Source organism: Limulus polyphemus, unplaced genomic scaffold (assembly GCF_000517525.1).
Source record: "Limulus polyphemus unplaced genomic scaffold, Limulus_polyphemus-2.1.2 Scaffold2021, whole genome shotgun sequence".
Classification (NCBI taxonomy): Eukaryota; Metazoa; Arthropoda; class Merostomata; order Xiphosura; family Limulidae; genus Limulus; species Limulus polyphemus.
The window spans coordinates 80,489-95,843 of NW_013667631.1; the positions used below are offsets into that span (position 1 = coordinate 80,489).

The window sequence follows — 15,355 nt, forward strand, 5'->3', positions numbered from 1 at the left end:
ATATATATATATATATATATATATAAAGTTTATTCTGATATTTTGCAAATGGTTTAAAACTCAGTAGTGGCAACAATAAAACACATATGTTGGTTATGAAACAGATTAAATACATTTGTCTCAATAATACAGGAAAGCTATGACATTCTCACAGTTGGGGTCTCAATACACTGAAGAGCTTAAGTTTCAAATTCCAACATAAATCTTGCTTATAATGAGAGGAATATGACTAGGACTAATCTTTTAAGTGCTGTAAAGTAATTTTCTTTGTAATTTATGGTGTCTGTATGATTTGGTAATCTCTTCTAACAGGAAGTATTAAGTAACTAGGGTGAGGCAGTGTTATTCAAACCACCTGTACTGTGAACTATTACATACAGTCACTAGTAGTGGCAATTAGTTTTGTCTGTATAGTGAAACAACATACAAGGACATATGTTGAAATAAACTTGTTTGAAAGTTCAAAGAAATGATATTGAAGTACCGAAAAGCTTTTTTACTATCATATCTACAGTAATGTTGAAATGCGCTTGCGCTGGACTGAATGAGAGTGACCACCAACAGACATGATAGTTTACGGCAAATGTACAAAGTTCACGCTGCTAACCTCACAATTTAGTTGGCACAATGAACAAAATTATGGCTGCAATGAAACATAAACTTGAAATAAAAATACATTTATGAAACAAAATTAAAATGTTTATGTACACATATAAATATGAAATCCTAGTTAAAAATAATATTCATTTGTTGTTTAGGTTTACTTAGAAATATCATTTTCGGGTCTTGTATATTACTTGAAGCCATAAGGAGAGTACATGATTATTAAAAAAATTAAAGATAGATAAAATTTGCATTTTATGGACGATAAAAAATTTCTAGGGATTTTAAAATAATGTACTAAAACATAAAAAGTAATAAGTTCAAATCTGGAACAAATATAAATATTGTAATCATTTCTTATAAATACCATTTCCTAATGTAATTTTCAAAGATATTAAAATCATAATGCAAAAAAACTAAATTTATCAAAAGTAATAGGCTTAATGTTTCTTAAACTACATGCATTTATGAAAGTTCTTATGAAGTTTCAGACAATTTCATCCACTAGTTTTATTGTTAGAATGAAATATAGTAAGACATGCATTAGCTACTCGGACAGTTAGTAGCCGTTGGTCATCTGGTTAAGGTAGCAAAGTGTTTCAAAATCACATGGTTTCACAACTTATAGCTTCATGGTGACCTCAGATACAAATACTTTCTTTTGCAAAATGAGCAAGTTGTCTTCTATGCTTTCTTGTAAGTGATTTTAGACCGAACATATCCTCCATCCTAATAATTAACAACTGAGGGATGACCAAATGTACCTTTAGCTCAATACATTTTGTGTTTTCATGTTGAGGCATATGTACCAGTTTTTGTTAAATTGTGCTTCTTCTTGTGGTTACTGTTTGTGAGCTTTAAGCTTGAAACAGCCTCTTTAACATATTTTCCAAAACATACTTCCTCCTCTCCCACTTACAGCTATTAATCGACTGCCAGGGTTTCTTCCTTTGCCCATCTGCTAGCTTAACCATGGTTTCCTCTTCTTCAGTATCTTTAAGAGTACCCACCTTTGCCACTTCCTCTTTGGCCATCTCTGTTGAGGCAACCACCACCCGATATTATACAACCAGACATTCCAAATGTCAAGCTTCATGCATGGAAGTTATGCGGTCCTTCACACGGCATCAGGGTTTAACTTCTAAAGTTGCCACGTATTTGTCTCTCTATAGACCCACAATGAACATTTAACAAAGGAAATGGTACACTTCTGGACAGTGGTGTTTCACAAGGAAATTGAACCCACTTTGCCAAATGTGCCAACCAGAGCTTATTTTTGACCTGGATTTTTGACAATGGTTCAGCACTGTTTACAATTGCCTTATATAAGGTATCTTTAATGATTACATTTCGATAATCGAAGAGTCAGAAATTATTTAAGTCCTCAGTCGTTTTGAGTCCTTGGTCCCAAAAGACCTTTTCAAATTCCTAACTGGGATATTAAGGTGGTATTACATGCTTTGACCCGACACTCATTTGAGCCATTAGTCCAATGTGCCATTTATCACATTTCCATTAAAGTTTATTTTTTGTTGTTGCTTATAGACATCATCAGTGGTGTTGTTTACACTACATGTGCACAGGACTCTTTATCACTCTACTTTTATCCTTCTATACCTAAACAGGTCCTTCCTACCTAAGACTCTGGCAGCCAAGGAAGGAGATGAATCCTTTTCACCAATTCATTTGCCCACTATTTCTCACCTCTATGATTGCTAGTTAAGCCCTGTCAGGGCCTGAAGTGTGAGGTGGCTCACACTAACTCCTTTGTATTGGTTCAGTACATTGTTCATGGAAGAGGGTCCATTGTTTTCTTGTAATTCTGAATGCAGAGTGGTCCCATTCTGAGTCCTTGGTTGAGCACAGTTGTTCCATGTCCTCCCCATAATTGTGGGGGCAAGTGGAATTTACCTTGTCCACATGGTTGGGGAGTGAGGATTAGTGTTCAAAATTCCAGAATGGATGAGTTCTGTTTCCTGAGGCTGAATAAGCCATACAGGATCCTGTCATGTGGAGTTTGGGGTGTTGCCTTTCAGACTTCTTCAGGTTGAGGAGAAGGTTTTTCCACTTCAATGTTACTTGCTTTCTCATCATGATTTCGGTGGTTCCAAACACATCACCCTATGGCTACAGGTTGGGATCCACTCATAGGTGAATGTGGGTGTGTATATGAAAAGATAAATAGCTCAATGATTATCAATTACAATAATTGTTAGTAGGCAATTTAGATCACAAATATTAAACAACAAAGAATTTATAATCATTTAATGCATCTACTTTCGCTCCTGGTCAGCCATCCATAGTCATAAACAGATAGTTTGTGGTAATAGCACCAAAAAAGCATTGGAGATATCCCATCTATAAAGCAAAATCCAAAATGCCAAAGTTGAACAAGTCGACCATAATGGGAAATCAAAACAAGAGTGCGAAGGTGAGTGCTTTAACCCACAATTTCTCATCTCCTACTGCCTTTTGCTGTTTGCAACCAGATGTCGGAAGGCAGTTACCCTTACAGTTATTTAAGTTTTAAAAGTAGAAACACAACCACCCAAAATTTCTACAGTATATAACTCCCAACTGCCACCCTTATAAAGATCTTAAAAAGAAAGTAAGTAACTTACTTATAAATTGTCAAAAATGTATTCAAGTATGACACGGGAAACCTTGTATAGAGTTAGGGTAGAAAAAATAACAAATAAAATATAAAGTTTTACTGAAAAAAATCATTTGAGATGTACTTAAGAGGTTTTAGAAATTACACAAATCAAATTGAGATTTTTGAGATGAAGAAAAGTATTTTTAATCTTAACATGAAAATCACATTGCACACATTCTATTCAAAACAAATACTCGATATATTCACAGACAAATCTTTATTTTATTAAAAATGTTTCACAAAAAATTCTAATTTCTTGTATGTTAAAGATTTATAATGTTTACTGAAAGACTGCCAAATGTTTTATAGATATACATGCTGTACTAAAAGTTAGTAGTATCAAATCTATAAAGACTTTGAAAGAGTATAAAGAGGTCACGTGGTAGGTCATATTAACTGAGCCCATATTGAAGAGTTAAGTTGTATTTAGGTCTTACTGTTATATTTTAGTTAATTATGTATTAGTTATGTTTTAAAACACACAGTTAAAATGCTTAAACATTTTTTAAACATACATCATACTTTGCATCTGTTCTCAAAGCTTACAATATTATGTGCTAAACAAGAATTTGCCTAAGGGTTGTGAATGTCTCCCAAAGAAACTATAATATGGCTTAAGGGCACCATTGACTTGTGTCGAGATAAATAATAAGTTGTAAAAGACAAGAAAGGAAAAAAAAACATTAAAAATTAATGATATATGAAAAGGGAAAGAGATGAATTTACAAATTAAACAAAAGAAACTCTTTAAAGATATTCTACAAAGAATTAAAAGGTATGTATTTTTTTCTATTTCCTTATTTTAATTATTTCATTGCTTTGTACATTTATGATAATAGCTAGAGTTAGTGACATGGTAGAGAAAATGAAGAATAGAATATGAAATTTACCTTAAAACTTGATATCCTTTTAGGAGGTCTTGGAGATTATGCAAATGAAATATAAAACTATAAGAGAAGAAAAAAGTATTTTTATACTTAAAATAAAAATCACTTTGCATATGAATTGTTAACAGTTTGAATGTGAGTAACTACAATAGAAAAATAAAGTATTTTAAACAAAATAATTATAAAAACAATCAATATTTTTGTACAAGATATTTATCATCTTTAATGAAATCTTACCAGTTTTTGAGAGGATGTGTTAAGGATCTCAGAATTACTGCATGTATTGTTGTACAAGTGAAATTTGTGATTTGATTTCCACAAATTGTATGAGCCTGCCAGAAAAGGTTTAACTTTGTCAGTCAACTGTTTGCTGAGTTGTGCAAAGTGTTAAGTGTAGTGAAGATTCATACTTTACCTCATCACCCCCAAATAGAAGAAATGGCAAAACAGGTGATACAGTCTACTATGTAAATGCTTGTGAAGTTTATTAATCCCAACAGGATTTACTGGGAAGAACACTTTCCATATGCAATAATGGCGCATAAAGCAGTGGAACAGGAAGCAACAACTGTTTGCCAAACATTTTCATGTTTAAACTTAAGTGTTACTCCCTGTATATGTGAAATATGGACCCACACCACAAAATCAACTATGGCCAGTGCAAATAAATTCAGGTAGTCTTAAAGAGTATGGCAATTAGTGGTATTTGCCGAGTTTTTAATCAATAGGCTCATTAAATTAACCAATTACAATTGATTTACCCTATTGAACAGGCTAATGTATTTTACACAACCTAGTAACCACCATGTAACCATGATGGTATGTATACTATGACTGTATCTTTGTATCTTCACAAAATTTGGCAAGCTTTCAGTAGACCTTAAAAGTCTTTTGTAGAAAAAAAAAAATCTGAATTTTTTAATTATGTATTTTTACAAAAATTGTGTCTATAATTATATGGCGTCATTGTTGACTGTTCTGAGTGCAAAATGATTTGCATGTTAAGATTCAAAATACTTTTCTTTATCTGAGAATTTTCAAATTTTGTTTGCATAATCCCTAAAACCTCCTAAATAAATATATATTTTTTTCAGAAAAATGTTATATTTTGTCTGTTATTTTCTATATTATAACTATATACAGGGTTAGTTGATTCGACTGACCTTGTAACCACCATAAAAAAAAATTAGGAAATAGTTCTAAATAATCCTTTTCTCTTTCTGGAATATCTGTAAACTGTAAATGAAAACCACAACTGTGTATCTTAACTAGCCTAAAACTTGTAATAGTATACATCTATTTATACTTAAATTTATTGTTTTATTGCTTTTTGAACCACGTCTATCTGATAATTCTGCCACACAAGTTGTAAATCACTCGGTGAATATGTAGCTCACATTACCCAATCAAATTACGTACTACACAGGCTACTCATAAACATATCTTGGGAAAACTTATTATTTATTTTACATAACCTAACCTTATCTGACCTAATATGTTTTTGATTTTTATGTTTCAGTTACTTTTATAATAACAACTAAAGAATACACATAAAAAACAAGAAATATAGTACTTACCCAGGTCTTTTTTTATACTAATGGTAGTAGTGCACTAAATAATTTTTATTTTATTAAATAATTCACCAAAGAACACAGAATAATAACATGTAAAAAATGCAGACAATTTCCTCTAATTATCACAATTTTTCTGGCTTTCTAATTATATGACAAGAGCTGTTACAAATTCATCTAAGTTAATCATTATTTTTCCTGTGGAAACAAAGCTTGTATTAAAAGAGAAATTGACAATTCTCTGTTCAGAACATAACGTCATATAATGCATCATTTGATAGATGAAAAGCTTGGCATTTTGTTGGTTATAGATAATATAGAATTAAAAGTGAGAGAAAGCTATTAACAAATCCTGAAAGAGAGGGTGTGGCAAGAGGGGGTCTGATTTTCTATTTGACGGCTCTGTAACCAAACAAATTGAAAGCTATAAAAATTATGGTTTGTCTGAGCAATGACAATCTTATAGTGAGTAATTTATATTAATTTTTGTACTTGAATGATATTATGTTATAATATTAAATTCATTCACATATTTTGATACTAAAGGTGTTTAATTAAATTTTGAAGGTAACTCAGTGACTTGTGCAGAAAAGCATTTAAAGAAGTTTCTGTTGAGAAAGGATTAACACCCTACTTTGTGTGGATTTCTTCAGGTGCTCCAAGTCATGCTATCCATTTCTTGGATAGCATATTCATGATTGTCTTTGTTGGTGTATTGATTAATGAATAAGCTTCAGTTCAATTTGGGAAATATTTTTGAACATTGAGTATGACTTCTTGCAGTCTCTGTGAGAGAACTAATGATATCAAAGGCTATCCTCTGCAAAGGAGATCCAACTATTCTCTGTCGGAGTTTACCCAGTTTTAGTCAGTTTTTTCCTCTGGGTGGCACACTGTACAGCATTCATATCAGAATTAAACTTTTCAACTCACTAATGACAAGAACTGCTGTCAAATGTTAGTAGAAGTACGGGTTAAAATTTGGTACCCTTTAATCTCTATGTTGTCCAAAGTTCAGAGTATTTCATGCCACAGAACTGTATGAAGTACTAGCTGTAGCATGATAAAAGGGCACCACACCTCATAGGCTAATAGCAGTGATTCGGCACATCTTCTTGTACATGTAACTGCTTGTACATGTTCTCAATGTTATGTGCACCTCCTCTACTGGTTCTGGTTGAGCTTATTCTATGCTAGATCAGTGTCCTTCAAGTGTTACCTGTGATGGAGTCATCCACCTTATGATAAGCTTTTCCTATAAATGGCCATGGCTTCAACTCCTACACTGTGGAATGTCCTGATCCTAGACACAAACAGAACAAGGTCTCACTGTGCAGTGAGATAGTTCATAGGTGTTACCATGTTGCAGGCCCAGACAATGAACTATGCAGTCATATTATTGCAGTGTATGTCCCAGAGTGTTATTCTTTCTGGATTTTTAAAGCTTACTAACCACTTCATTAAAGCATGATACACTTGGGTGATGTACTTCGTACTATATAAGTAGTGGCAATAGAGTTTACAATTACAGTGAGCAGCTCTTTCTTCAATTTGCAATATTTGGATTTGGAAAATGTGAGTATATGACTAGTTTATGTGATTACTTGCCTTATTCTGTCCTGCAACTATGATAATATTGCTCAGATGTCATTGCTACTAGCATTAGTGTCCAGGAGAAACTCAGAGTCTTGATCGGAATATGTCAGCAATGGAGTATACAGTATACACTAATGCAAGCTTTAATGAACAGAATGCCTGAATACATTCCTCTCTTCATCCAAATGTTCTTCTATTTTCATAAGAATCAAGAGTGGTACTGATATATTTCATGTAGTTGGCCACAAACCATTGGTAGTGTGTTGCAAAATGAAGGAAAACTTCATATATCTTACTTTGTCATGGATTGAGGCCAATTTCTCACTGCAGCTATCATAGCAGGGTCTGTGAAAATTTCATCTCTTCCCACCCTGTGACTATGAAATTACACTTCCATTTGTATAAGTAAACACTTCTCTAGTTTCAGTTTCAAGCCTGTTTTTTCAATGTATTAGAATATCAAATGCAGACTTCAAATTGCAGCCAAACACCAAAACATTCTTGATTCAGATCAGACTTCTTTCTAATTGCACTTCGTTGAATGTAAACTCCAGCAGCTGCTCAAAAATAGCTTGTGCATTACACAAGCTTATTGGTATGACACAAAATTTGTACAAACTATATCTTTTGCTAAAAGTAAGTCGTACTCTTGCTTTCACCATCTATTTCAATTTGTCAGTATTATGGATGCCAGATCCAAGATGTTAAACCAACAGGAGCCTTCTAACATGCCCATACATTCATATATCTATAGTAAAGGGGAAAGCATCAGCGTGAGTTATTGTATTGTCTACTGGAAGACAACGTAAAACCTAGGCCTACAGTTTGTCTTCCTGACAATCACTGTTGTAAATGACCAAGCACTTTCCATAGAGTATTTGACTTTTCCCGTAAAATCAATTGTATGTCAGTGATTGCGATTCCACCTACTGCTCCAAGGAAGTCAGCATAGCAGTTATTTTATTTAACAGGTATTGCATGCATCTGTATGGTGCTGAGTCACTGTTGTTCTACCCAATCAGCCATTTGATCACACAAACATGTCTACATTGTCAGCATAATCATCAATCAGTGCCTTCAGTCGTGGTGCAGTTGGCACAACCCTGACATTATCTCTAATAATGTCTACTTTAATTTTTACTTAGTGTGCCTGTGACCATTACAGTATCCAGACAAATATTTGACAAAGCAATATTGAGACTTCCTCTGTTGTTTGGCAGATAACATTCCAATTTAATGCTGTCTCCTTTTTTTTTTGGTATGAAACAGTTTATCTTGTATGGTTTCCATTTCTTCATTAAACAGTGTCAATACATTAGACATTGTCTGAACTAAGTGATGGAGCACTACTTGTATACATGGATATACTTTTATTTCATTTGCTATATTCAAGCATGCAGTCCACCATTACTGGGCTCAATCTGAATGGCATTGGATGACTTTCCATGGAAAGACAGAACTGGCTGATAAACTAAAGTATATCCAAATGTAATGAACTAAGTGCTTCTACAGTTAATATTATCTACCTTGGTAGAAGATCAGTAAGTTTAAGAACTTAAAATTCTAAAATGTGGGGCTCCATTCCTCACAGAGTATACATAAGATAGCCCATATGGCTTTGCCAAAAAACAACCAACCAACTTACTATTACATATATATATATTTCAAATTACGTTAAGAAATTGGATAGTATTGTTTAGATTGTACTTTTGAAACTGTTACTCAAGAAAGGATACTGGTGTTGTTCTTGTCAATAAATTGAAACCAATATAGTGTAAGAAAAATCAGATTCTGTGTATTAGGAAATAAAAAATGTACATTTCATAGAAAAATACTGGAAAGCAAGAAATAATAAATTATACAGTAAGGCACAAATTAACATAATAAGGGTAAAATAAGAACATAACTATTTTTCAACATATTTTGATATATATTTATTACTGTATGGACTTTTTGCTTGATTAATTCAAAGTTCCCTTTATATTTTATTAGAAAACTTTGTCCCATAGATAATGGTTGAAGATGTCACTGATTGATATAGATACAAATGTGATTACTCTGGATATTTTTTGAAAGAAAAGGCATCAAACTTTTAAGGTTGGGGCCTTTTCCCCCCTTAGGTCTCATTAAAGCTATACTGCAGTCATTGCCTTTATGTATAATTATTTATAGAGTATGTTTTTATATTAGAATTCTGTATGACATAAAATACAATCTATAAACATATTTATATATTGTGTTTTTTATTTGTGGCCTTAATAACATAAATACTATACCATTAAAATTTGCAAATGTTGGTATTTTGAGCTCATTATTATTTATTGTAAATCAGTTTGTAAATTTACATTTCTAATGTATCACATGATTAAATGGATTAAGAATACTGCTTAGTCAGTGATCAGAAAGTTGTGAGTTTCAAATTTGCTGGTACCTGTCACAATTTCCACAGGAATACAAATTCAGAAAAGTATGAGGTGTGTGGTATGAACCTAACACATGCAGTTAGAAATGTATATTTATAGTTTATTAAATACTAATGAATAAAGTTTTATAAAATATGTTCTACACATTATTCAACATTAAAGAATAGAGTTACACAGTAAATTCATACTTTATTTAACTTTGAAGTAATCCAAATCTTAGTGGCGGTGGCTGCCATCCATTTGCCTTTCCTTTCCTGTAGTCAACAGTTCAAAATTAGGGACAGTGGCAGATAGCCTTAGTAGCTTTGCCATAAGAAAGAAACAAATATAACACCACTGAATCACTAGGCTGTGATGTGTGTGCAGAGGAGATAACCCATCATGAATGATTGCACTTAACAACAAACACAGTGACAGCATTTTGATTACTTGAATAGTTGGAGTAATTAAAAGTAATAATAATTAGAAAGTCTAATTTTTATTAGTTAATTATTTTTGTGAGTTGTGACTAAATGATTTAAATTGAAAAAACTTAAACTAATCTAAAATAGTGAAAAATCACAATAGCAATACTTTGATTATTGGGTTGTTGGAATTATGAAAAATGGTAATAACAAGAAACCTTAATTTCAATTTGTTGGCTGTTTTCACCATAACCAATTGTCTTGTAATTTTAATGAACTCAGTGTTGAAATAATAAAAAACAGTAATAATAGGTAATACTAATGATGATGGGGAAACAACAAACTCATAAGTACTTGATTAATTGTTTTAATCACCCAACTCTCCACTTTCGGTCCTGTTGGTTAATAATAAATCAGTCAAAAAAAAATATTGACAGAATCTGCAAAAAAGCATATTGGAAATAACATAAGTATATTCTGCAGCCTAAAATAATCTTCAGTAATTAATTTTTAATTGGTGAGTCTCTAATTAATTTGATGTAGTCTGAATTTAACAGTCTATTCTATTTCAGTCATAATAATTAAAAACTAAGATTGAGCTGCCACTTAAGATGCTAAAGATTATTTTGAAGAATTATGACAGAAAAATTTGGACCTGTATCTTTCATGCTATTGGTTTTTCTACAATTAAAGGATGGTCAATAAGCCTCTTTTTACTTTGTGTTAGAGAGAATATTACATTTTTAAAAGAGTAGTGGAAAATATTAAATTAGAATTGTTTTTAACAAACTGAATATTTAAATTATTTTAATTTAGTACAAATAATTATATAATACTTTTAGCTCAGAAGAGCATTTTATGAAATTATATAAGGTTTTGTAATGTGTAATAATTGCATTTTGTAGTTACATTCTTCAAAAAGCACCAGATAATGAAGAGCCAGGATTCATGTATTATTTCCTTTCCACTATTGCTGATGTTGCTGCTAATAGATTCATCAACAGCAGTGCCATCTACTTTGCTCCAAATATGTCATTCACACCCTCGTATAAAGGTTTTTTTAATAAAACTATGCCTCTCTTCGCTCCAAGGGCTTTTAGGTAAGCATTTTTTGTACACACCATCATATAAATGCTTGTTGAACAAAACCTTGCTGTGCTTGCTCCATGAACTTCTATTTTTAGGTTAATTTCAGCTAATGTTTTATGCTAGTTTCTTCAACACCATAAATTTGTTTGTGTAAAAACTTCTTTGCAAAATAACTTTCTGATCCAAACACTGTAACAAATTCATAATTCTAATTTGATGATGAGGAACCCACTTTCAGACTAATAATGCTTGGAAATGGCTTGAATGGGTAATGAAGAAACACTTTAATATAAGTTTAACATAACAGCAAATGTACAACGTTTTGACATGACAAAACCTTGTTGAAACATTGTAGATTTGCTGTTATGTTAACCTTGTATTAAAGTTTTTCTTCATTACCCATTCAAACCATCTCCAAGCATTATTAACTCATAATTCTGTTTAGTTCAATCACTTATGTAAGTATTTTCTCACACCATTATGCAAGTTTTTTTTTCAACAAAATGGCTTGTTTGGTTCTGTTTGTAGTAAGGCTTTAAGTGATGTTTATAATACATAAAGTAATATATTCATGTGTGTTGTTGCTACTGAGATTTTTTTGTTTATTGTTACTTCAGGGAAAAGTGTTCCAAATCTAACACACATTCTTTGCCCTTAACTCTCACTATGGGTTCAGTCCCAAGGATTGACCTCATAATCATTTTGCACTTCTTATAGTTTTTAAACTGTAACTTTTAATATAGGAACTGTACCTTCATGAAAATTTGCAGATTAGCAGTAAACATTACAAAGCTTTAGTATACAAAATATTAGATTTTTTAGTAAGTTTTAAAATTCTTTTAAATAATGATTTGCTCATACATTTTTCTTTTCAAATGTTGACTATCCAACATGCAAAGTAATTTTGATCTTAAGATTAAAAATACTTTAATACACCAGAAAATTGACACATTTCACATGCAAAATCTTTATAACCTCCAGTGTAAGCATTTCCAAAAAATGATAAGAGGTGGGTGGAGTGGAGCCACTGTGTTTGATTCAATAAATGTAACAATATCTCAGCAAATAGGAAAGATAGGAGGTTCTTATTTTATATTCCAGCTTGCCAACATTGGTAATTTGAGTTTCTGATTTGAAAGAAACTATAGACTTTGTATTTGGACATCACAAACATATTAATTTGAACCAAAGCTGTATTTAACATACCATGTGACATTGATAGTTAGGAATTTTATTTTAATATTTAGTTCAAATTAAGAAAGTAGCTAATGTATAATACTGAAATTTGGATTATTATTTACAATTTGATACCAAACTTCTTGGCATACATTCATAAAATAGTAGTTCAATAAAATTTTGAATCTAAGATTACAAACATGCTGACATGCCCTTTAACTCCTGACCATAGGAAGATCCGTAGTGAGGGGGCTAAAAGAATCTTTTGCAAATTGGATGAACATTTATTTTATATGCATAGTTATGCTGTCAGTTTCATTTGTATGATTCTTTTTTTTAGATGCATTAAAATTAGCTAATTGTAAAACAAAATGTGTTATCTAGGAAAACCCTAATATATATTTCTTATCTCATACTAGTCCTTTAAGTAATTGTCGGATGTTTGACAAATCCAAAAATTATAAACACTTTTTAAAATTTAAGTATGTCTTTGTTGCATCCATTGTAACGGTGATTTTGAATATCTCATTCTTTTCCATTTAAATGTACAAAATAATTACCGTAAGAGAATGAAAAATACTTAAAATTTCTAAAATTAAATGAAGTATAAAAGAAAACTACGAGAAAATGTTATCGCTGTAGATCCTATTCAGTGTTATTCTGATTGCTTATGTATAGTATATGTTCCATAGTTTTAACTTGAAGTTTACATGAATGTGATGTCATAAAAGTTTTGTTTATAAACTTCCAGCATTTTTCTTTTAGTTTTCTACTGAAAACATATTAACAAAACTTTTTAATGAAGTCTCTGTACAAAATATCCTGTGTGTGTGTATGTCTTTCTGCAACAAAAACTTCTCAACCTCCAACCACTATGAAACTGAAGGGTTCTTGTGTATAATCTAGAAAAGTAATCCTCAATTCAATCTTTTTGATACCAGGGATTGGGTTGCTGCATCTTTAAACTGTCGTGTACCATTAAGATACAAGTAAAATGAAAAACCATTACAGTTTACATAGGAATATTCTGTAATTTTTCATTTATTTTCATGAAATCCCACTGACTGACTGTTGGTTTGTGGACTTATGGTTGAGAAATACTTATCTAGAAGGATTCTGACTCACCTTAATTTATCCATTTTCTTATTTCTATGAGTTTTACAGTTGTTAACAAGCCAGACTTAGAATTTGAGATTGCCTTTGGGGTGAGGTAATGAAAGTATTTCAGATTAACAAATATTTAAAAACATAAATTATATTGATTAGGAAATTCTGTTCACTCAAAAGTGAAACTAATTTTTGAAAAGCTTTCAGATTAAATTAGATAAATTACACATGTTGCATACGTACCTTTGCTAGCTGTGATGTGGTTAAGGTCAAGGGAAAAAATAGTTAACCCTTTCGCCCTAGGTAGGTTAAAGTACATGTGTCACGATGTTTTGGAGCATTCTTTTCAAAATTTTATTAAATAACATTTTTACTACTTACATCAATGAAATTGGCATTAAAATGTAGCTTATAATTTAAATTTTAATATTATATGTTTTAATTTCTTAATTTAATAGGAAATATAAAGAAAAAGTGTTAAATATTGATTTTTGTGTGTCACATAACACATCCAGTTGTCTTATTGTTCACTTGCCATTTTATTATGCCCATCGTACAACATATACAAGTAGTTAACAAATTAGGAACTCAATTTGAGATATAGACAAGTAAGAACCTCACTCTTTTATGATTTGCTGAGATATCAATATTTTTAGGGAGTCTGCTAGAGTGGCTCCTCACACTGTACCAATTTTTTGAAAGCTGTTGTCTAGTCCTGCGTACTACTAATTAGCTCCTGTTTATAACCAATAGAAAGAACATTTTCACCTCTATGTAACTCTTACAGTTGTTTATAAATAGCTTGAAGGATATAATAATAATTTTGCCAAAACTATTGAAGTGTGATGAATAAGTCGTCACTCTGGATAGGAGTGGGATTTTGTTTAACCCACATATAGTTTATTTAGAGACTCAACTAAATTACAGGGATTTTCAATGTACTAATACAGTAATTTGATAATTTTTGATCTTCAGAAGTTAATATTTGAAGCCTACAAAAATTAGTATCTCTACACCTCCACCGAGAATAAACAAGGCTTATGGCAAGGCTTAACATGCCTGATGCACGAGTGCAACATTTCGTAACACGGTTTTATACTCGAAATCTTTGTTTTTCAGTGTATTTCTCATTTGCTTTCTATGTTTTAAGAAATATAACTACAATTTGAGCATTTGTGAGTAAATAGTAAAATGTATATTTATATACATATGCAATGTGCAGTAGCCGAAATATCACTGTAATTTTTAGTATACTCGTATTATAGTTACATTTGTATTTTGTAGGCCAATACATAGTTATGCCTACTGAATTTGTTTTATTCTAATTGTCTAAACTGAGGTAAATTTAAACCATATTATACAACATTAGAAACATGAGAACTTTAAAACAAGTTTATTCATAACATTTAGAAAGGGAAAATAATTTACAAATATCAGGAAATAATATTATGCATGAATGTTTACACATGCTTGAAAGTAATAATGAACTTACAAACTGCTTCAATCAAAAACACATACATAAAGTTGTGAACTGAATAAAACTGTTTATATATGCCTAAGAGGAATAATGTTCATACAAATTGCATGAATCAAAAACAAACACATGAAGTTGTGCAAAGAAAAAGCTGTGTGAATGAATGGAAATTTATGGATATGTATTTTATTACAAACATTTAAGAAAACTGCAAAAGCCATACTTGTGATAGCATATACAGTATAACATTATAATACATGCCTAAAAGGAATAATGCAGTTACAAACTGCATGAATCAAAAACAAACACATGAAGTTGTGCAAAGAAAAAGCTGTGTGAATGAATGGAAATTTATGGATATGTATTTTA

At 31.3% G+C, this 15,355-nt stretch overlaps 1 protein-coding gene across 1 annotated transcript in view; it reads left to right on the forward strand.

Moving 5' to 3' along the window:
- Positions 1-15,355, forward strand: part of LOC106465693 — a 94,766-nt gene that overhangs the window by 5,002 nt on the left and 74,409 nt on the right. The window contains exon 2 of the mRNA XM_013925930.2: positions 11,046-11,240. Coding sequence (XP_013781384.1) covers positions 11,046-11,240 — 195 coding nt within the window. The remainder of the gene's footprint in view (positions 1-11,045; positions 11,241-15,355) is intronic.